This window comes from Moschus berezovskii, chromosome 12 (assembly GCF_049115385.1).
Source record: "Moschus berezovskii isolate FMDL1 chromosome 12, NW_MosBer_1.0, whole genome shotgun sequence".
NCBI classification, from domain to species: Eukaryota; Metazoa; Chordata; class Mammalia; order Artiodactyla; family Moschidae; genus Moschus; species Moschus berezovskii.
The window spans coordinates 88,762,960-88,770,642 of NC_142471.1; the positions used below are offsets into that span (position 1 = coordinate 88,762,960).

Here is a 7,683-nt window from a genome sequence, read left to right on the forward strand (position 1 = left end):
GCCCCTCGGCACCCCTCCCCCATGCGAGCCCGCCCCGGCCGGGCCCTCACCCCGCCCTCCTGCCGCTGGATTTGCGCCCAGGGCGGCCCCCGACTTTGCGCCCCGTAGTGGAGTTCCGTTTATGGTTTGATTTCCGGCGCCCGTCCGCTCGCCCAGCCGCCCGCCTGTCCCGCTCCCTCCCTCCCGGGCACTCGGAGGAGAGGGGACAATGCCGGAGCCCGGGCCGGACGCCCCCGGCACCGCTAGCGCGCAGCCCCCACCGCCGCCGCCCCCGCCTCCCGCGCCCAAGGAGTCCCCGTTCTCCATCAAGAACCTACTCAACGGAGACCACCATCGGCCGCCCCCTAAGCCGCAGCCGCCCCCACGGACGCTCTTCGCTCCGGCCTCAGCCGCCGCCGCCGCCGCCGCCGCCGCCGCGGCCGCTGCGGCCAAGGGAGCCCTGGAGGGAGCCGCGGGCTTCGCGCTCTCGCAGGTGGGCGACCTGGCTTTCCCCCGCTTTGAGATCCCGGCGCAGAGGTTTGCCCTGCCCGCGCACTACCTGGAGCGCTCCCCGGCCTGGTGGTACCCCTACACCCTGACCCCCGCCGGCGGCCACCTCCCGCGACCTGAAGGTACCGACTTCTCTTTGAACTTTCGTTGTCTTCCCCCACGAGCCTCTCCGCGCTGCGTCCCATCGCAGCCCTGGGACCACCCCCCAGCCCCCGACCTGCAACCCACAAACCGCGCTTGTTTGGCTAACTTCCTCCGTCCCCTAACTTGGAACTCCTGCCCGCGCGCTCTGTTGCGCTGCCCGGGAATCCAATCCCACTTGGTGAGAAAAGAAGTGGAGTTGGAGCCCGGGCATGGCGCTTCCCGGGAAGAGGGATCTCGGGCACGAATGGGGAGGAGGCTTCAGGTGGCTGGGACAAGGGGAACCTGGTCTGGACGAAGGGAGTGCCCCGGGGGGTGCCTAAGCTGGAGGCGAATCTGTCCGCGTGGGTCCCTGGTGGGGAAACTGAGGGAAAGAAAGAAACCGGCCATACCGCCGTCTCCGGGTCGCTCCAGCCTGTCCCCAGGAGAAGGTCGGCTGTCGGGGTGCGGCACCCCTCTTCTGGCCCAGCCGGGAAGGAGGCCCGCGGGAATGGTGAGGCCTCGAGGCCTGGGGCCCGGAGGCCGTCGCGGTGTGAGCCTGCGGCCCCCCATGCGCCAGGCCTCGCTGAAGGCTGTGACCTTGTGCATGTGTGTGTGTGTGTGTGTGTCTGTGCGTCCGTCTGTCTGTCTCTCTCCAGCCTCGGAGAAGGCCCTGCTGCGAGACTCCTCCCCCGCCTCGGGCACCGACCGCGATTCTCCCGAGCCGCTGCTGAAGGCCGACCCAGACCCCAAGGAGCTGGACTCCAAGAGCCCGGACGAGATCATTCTGGAGGAGAGCGATTCGGAGGAAGGCAAGAAGGAGGGCGAGGCGGCGCCGGGCGCGGCCGCGGCGAGCGTGGGGGCGGCGGCGGCGGCGGCGGCGACGCCCGGCACCGAGGACTGGAAGAAGGGCGCCGAGAGCCCGGAGAAGAAGCCCGCGTGCCGCAAGAAGAAGACGCGCACGGTCTTCTCGCGCAGCCAGGTCTTCCAGCTCGAGTCCACCTTCGACATGAAGCGCTACCTGAGCAGCTCGGAGCGCGCCGGCCTGGCCGCGTCCCTGCACCTCACCGAGACGCAGGTCAAGATCTGGTTCCAGAACCGCCGCAACAAGTGGAAGCGGCAGCTGGCGGCCGAGCTGGAGGCGGCCAACCTGAGCCACGCCGCGGCGCAGCGCATCGTGCGCGTGCCCATCCTCTACCACGAGAACTCGGCCGCCGAGGGCGCAGCGGCCGCGGCCGCGGGGGCCCCGGTGCCGGTCAGCCAGCCGCTGCTCACCTTCCCGCACCCCGTGTACTACTCGCACCCGGTGGTCTCGTCCGTGCCGCTGCTCCGGCCCGTCTGAGGCCCTAGAGGGGAGGAGGAGGGAGCGCCCGGCCCTCCTCCCAGACCCCGGAGGAGACTGGGCCGGGCAGAGGGCGCCGAGACGTCCAGCGGCCTTCGGGAACCGGGGCTCCGGCGCGCGGCCCCGGCCTCCCCCCCCAGTTGGTAGCGTTTTTTTGTAAGTATTTGCAATGCATTTTCGTGCAATTCACCCCTAATGGATTTGAGGCGCTTCCCCTCTTACTTTTGGTTTCGGTTTATATTAAGAGAAAGCAAGGAAGAGACATTTCCAGGTCAAATATTTCGGCTGGAAGCTTTTGTAAAATGTGCGATCCTCTCACCCCCCCACCCCCCAGATTCTCATTGCTCTGTGACCTTTTGGGTTTATTTTTATACAAGGAAAGTAAATGCAAAGGCTGAACCCCCAATTTATTCATTTTCTAAAGAACTATTTTCAGAAGTCGCGAGGGAGAGAGAGAATTCACATTGTACTTTTACTCTGGATCTCTGGGTGTGGCTGCTCCCCTTCACTCCCAATCAATTATTCCCTAATTTTCAGAATCTGAGCAGCTTCTCATAAGAACCCAGACTCAGGCCACTTTTCTCTCTCCTCTCTCCGGCAGAAGTCTGTCGCGGTTCACCTCTTCATCGGCCCCTTTTTGTGATGGATGAATTATCTAAGTGTTTAAAGGGAAAGGACAAGATAGCCCACAATCAGACTTCTGATTATTGAAACACCTCCACATCTGGCTTGGTGTGAATGGTCTTATTTATTAGTAGCCTCTGTTTGGGAAATTTCATTTGTTGGTAAATTATTATTAATATTCCTATTGTTACTTTGTTCCCTGTTTTGAGAGAGTGATTTCAATATTAAAAAAAAACCCAACAAACCTCTTTTTTATCCTCTCCCCCTACCTTTTTGTTCTGCAGTAACTGTTGTACTTTTGACCTGTGCAATATTGTACAAAATTTCCTGAGAGCCCTGCTTCTTCCTCAGCGGAGAGAAGCAGACGTTTTCAATGTCTAATCCCAGTCAATCGTTTCTGAGGAAGAAACTAAGAAGGAGAAAAGGCGGAAGGAAGGAAACAAGGATAGGTAGCGATGCTCGAAGGAGTAAGATAGGCATACTGGAGCGCTTTAAGTGAAGGACAATCAGTTTAGGAGAATTTTAACTTATTTGATAAATGTACAGACTTCTTGTAAAGTTCACCCTCAACTCCTCAGGGCTCCTGGCTCTGCCACCCCGTCTTTTTCCGTTCTGTCGGCTACACTGTTGTTCCGCGGTGGTTTGTCCCTCCCACCCGTCACCCTCCCCTCTGCCCGGATTCAGGCTCTTTTTAAGAAAAAGAGGGAGGGGGATCACAAAATATTGTCACACTTCATGTTGTCGTGAAATGGATTTAATTAAAAAGAAAAGCGAAGCATTTCCTGTGGCCAGAGTGTGTAACTTTGGACGGTTTTCCCCAGAGCAGGTGTCTCCGAACTCTTTTCTGCCTCGCTCTCTGGCTGCCTCTGCAGACTGGCCGAGTCCGACCTCGACGTACACCCCTCTAATCGGGAGGCGGCGGAGACAGAGGCGGCTTTGTTCGCGACCAGAGCTGCGCTCTCTCCCCGGCACCATCCGCCTCTTGAAACGCCGGTGCGAGCAAGGGAAGAATGCGGGGCGGAAGGGGTGAGGACCTGGTCTTATCTAGTTCGTGAAATCGAGCCCAGCGACAGCCGCGGGCTGAGACCACTGGTTATTTCCGATCGCAGGGCAGCCGCCTCGAATTCCGTTCCCAGGCCGCGGGGTCCTTCAGGAGCCGCGAGCTTCTGGGCAGAACATCCCTGGGCACCGTGGGCCCGAGTGGGGTAGGCTCCGGCTGCCTCCGGGATGCGGGCTGGGGAGGAAGAAGGGAGTGAACTTGGAGTTTAGACGGGGGCCGGGGGCGGGGGGGTGCAGAGGACGATCGCTACGTCCAGCTGGGAGAGGCCAGGCCGCGAGAGGGCGACCCTAGGGAGGCGAGACAGCCCTAGAGACCGCGGCTCGCGACTCCGGTATAGGGAGGCCTCCCCAGGCCTGGAGGCACTGTGGCTCCCGGGGCGGTTCGGGTGTGGACACGGTCATGCTGTGTCCAGTGCCGGGGAGCAGAGGCCACCCGACTGCGGGGCGGCGGCGACCGAGAGGACGGTCTCCTCGCGGCCAGATCCTTTTCTGTGCACCGCGCCAACGCCTCGCGGGCGCACGGTTTCTTTGGGTCCCTCACCCCGATCCCGGCCGCTTTGGTTGGAAGCGCAGCGCTGACGGTTCCCAGGCTCCCGTCGGGCCCCGGCCTCCAAGCTCCGCGTGGACCGCCTGCCGAGCCCCACGCTCCCGGAACCGCTCGCGAGTGCGGGTCCCGAGGGCGGAGGCAGGTGCTCGCTCGGGCGCCTCTCGCCTGCGCGGCGCGGCTGCCTGCCTCAGGGCTCGGGGTCTGCACGCCCGGCTCCTGGCAGGGCGTGTTTGAAGCTGGGGAACCAAGAAGCGGGAGATGAGCCCGGAGACGGCGAAGACCCCGGCTAGCACACCGCGGGCGCGGCCGCTGGGGAGCGCCTGCACGCGCCCCCATGCCCTCTCCCAGAGCTTTACAGTTGCTCAAGCCCAGTCCACACGATTGATTATACTGGGGCTGAAACGTCGAGTATCGTTTTCTATTGACGGGAAACTGCCTCCAAATAAACTGGCATGCGTCTTTATGGCAAGATTTAGCCTGGACCTCAGTGGAAGACAGATCTGCCTTTATTTCCCTCTGGTTTGGGATAAAAATGAGGGCATGTGTCACAAATGAAAAATAAACAGAAAATCGGGGGCCAAATATGTTGTTCCATGTGTTACCTGAAAACACAGTGATGCCTTTTACTGTTGGCAATACTAACTGCGGGACAGGCCAATAACAGCTCATTAAAAATAATGTTGCAATAGCAAACACGTTCTTCGATTTTACAGCCAGAACACGATGTTATCAACCGCCAAAATGCTTCTTTATTTGTGTTTGGATTCTAGAAAACGGTTCTTGACTGACCCGGTCTTTACAAAGTCGAGAAATAACTGGTTCTCCACAGGAACAGTTGATTCTTCGTCCCCGGCCTCCCTTTCCCTCCCTTTGAGGACCCCCCGTTGCCCTAGGCCGGGGAGTCCCTCCCAGAAGCCAAGGTGCATGCCCTGGGGGAGGAACGTGGCTGGGCTGTGGCCTGGGACTGGCTGAGATGTGAACCTAGAAGCCTGCCCAGGCAGAAAACCTCCAACTCGCTCCTGTTGGGTGGGGGTCACAGTATTTCTCAGGATGCAAGAGACAGCATGGAAGCTGCTCCCTGAGCATGAAGCATTCTAGGCTCTACTGCAAGCCTGTGTAGAGGCCAAGACAGCACTTGGTGAGACTGAACTGGCCTGGGGTCATCTGCCCCTTGCCCCCCACCCCCACACAGAATGCTTCCCTAGGTGCTGCCTCTGTGGAAATTGCCAGGAGCTGTTGGAACCCCTCAGCAGAAGGGGTTATGTGGGGCGAGTGAGGGTACCTCCACTCAACTCCTCCAAGACATCTGTCCTGGGAAGCCAGAGCTGCTGGTATCCCCTAACCTAGGACACTGAGCCAACACCCCTACCCCTGACTTTATCCCTTCAGATGGTGGAATCCAGCTTCCTCTCTGATCCTAACTTCAGCTCCTTTCCCCCATGGGAACCCCCAATTAAGTCAGTGCAATAGCATCGGCTTCCTGGCTTAATAGTTTCGGCACCATCCAAACAGACACACACGCAAACAACATACCGGGTACACTCACACTCACAGGTGATTTAAAACAGTCACCCCACACACACACACTCTAGTTAGAGCTCCTGACAGACTTCATATGCAGGAGTTCCCAGGGCGCAACCTGTATATGCGTTTAGCATCACATCTGCTTTGAGATCACACAGCATCACAACAGCAGACACAGTCAGGTACACGTTGTTCTGGGTGCCTGGGCAGCTGGTTTTCTCTGATGGCCCCAGGCTAAGGCAAGCTGGGAAGAACCTTGGGGAGATGATTGGGTAGGGAGCAAGGTGGCACTGCAACCTCTGCGGCACGAAGCTTGAAATCTTCCGAGCAGAGATGCCTCCTGTTCCCTCCTCACCAGCCACCTGGGACAAACTGTGGATGCTGCCAACATCCCACTGCAGATCTCCATATGCTTATAGGCCAGGACCTCATTCGGAACCGGTGTCCCACTGTGCCGGGCTCTGAGGACCGGCGAGCATCTCCGAGCCCTGGGAGACCAGTGAGCAAGCTCTCGAGCTGTTTCTGTTGGCAACACAGATGTATTTCTTTTATTTGGTAGTAAATAGAGCAGGTGTGTGTACATCAAATAAGAGCAAGACAGATATAAACTGCCCCCTCGCCACTGGAGGCTCATTCTGAACCAGGACGTCCCTTGGCAGGCCCTGGCACGCCAGAACCCCAGAGCGCGCTCTGGAGGGTAGAGCCCGGAGAAAGAGGAGGAGGCATGCAGGTCGGTGGGATTTGCTTTCTCTTCTGCAAGCGCACTCTGGGGCAGCCTGGGCCGGGGCGATGGGAGTGGGGGTCAGAGCAGCGGTGGCCCAGAGGGCTGCGCAACTTTCGACTCTCGGGGGCTCTGGCGAGAGCTGGCGTCGTTAGGCTGCCTGGGCCTGGGCCAAGCGTTCCTGCTTCTACCTCGCTGGGTACCTGAACTTCCCTGGAGAGGCCCTGCGGGGGCCGGAGACTTATCTGAGAACCTTCCTGCCCGCCTCCAGGGCCCCATATCGCCCCACCCCTCGCGCTTGTCCACGCCCCGGGCCCCGAGACCCATCCTGGAGATGTCTTCCTCTTAGCGATCTAAGCATGGACCGCCAAGAGGCTAGGAAAAGACTTCGCTAGTGGGTTACGGCAACGGGGTCGGAGTGTAAAAGCCGTGAGCCCCACGGAAACCCTCACTTGGGGGTCCAAAGCACAGCTGGGGAAGCCCCTGGGATGTCGCCTTCCAGGGCATTTGCATCTGGCGGGGCAGAGGCACTTCTCCGCCCCTCCTCCGGGCTTCCCGCCCACTCTCTGCTCGCCCACCCCCGCCCTGCCTGCTGGCCAGTCTCTGCCTTTTGGGTGCGAAGCCATCCGTTCTCCTGGCCGCGCGCATCTCGAAGTGTGCACGGCCACGTGTGCATGCGCCCGTCTGTGCGCGGGGCGAATGGTGACCTTTGGCCTGCAATCGTTTGGGAGGGTGCTGTGGGCGGATGGCGGAAGAGAGAAGAGGGCCGCAAAGATAACCGGGCGTGCTGTACTCTGGACCCCGGCCTGGTGCCTTGGACCCGGATCTTGAGATCTGGGATGCGCCTGTTCCCGAGCTTGGCGCCTCTTGCGGAAGTACCCTGGAGGCTTATTGGGGGCGGGGTGGGGAGCTCCAGCTTCTAGGGAATCCGGTCTCAGACAGCAGCGCAGCGGGTGTCCATTTTTCCGCTAGGGATCTTTCCCCACCCTTCTGCCTCCAGGATCCCGTTGCACTTCCACCGTGTGTCCGAGAAGTTTCGGAGACCAGAGACAAGAGAAAACCGGAGGCAGCGTGCCTCCTCGGACAGTTTCCAGGAGACGCCCACTTGTTGTACTCGCCCGGCTCCCTTCCTTGGCTGTTGCTCCAGGCGATGCCTCTTCGCAGCGAAAACTGCCCCCCAAATCTCTGTCGCCGAATTCCTGAAGGATCCCTTCTGGTTGCAGTGGACGGAGAGGAAAAAGAGTTGGGGGAGAGGTG

The 7,683-nt window shown here is 60.1% G+C and overlaps 1 protein-coding gene across 1 annotated transcript; it reads left to right on the forward strand.

Moving 5' to 3' along the window:
• The first annotated feature begins 208 nt into the window (after window positions 1-208).
• HMX3 (H6 family homeobox 3) lies at window positions 209-2,196 on the forward strand. The gene is made up of 2 exons (XM_055425905.2): window positions 209-611; window positions 1,269-2,196. Exons 1-2 carry the CDS (start codon window positions 209-211, stop codon window positions 1,949-1,951), a joined length of 1,086 nt encoding a protein of 361 aa, XP_055281880.1. The 3' UTR covers window positions 1,952-2,196.
• The last annotated feature ends 5,487 nt before the right edge of the window (window positions 2,197-7,683 follow it).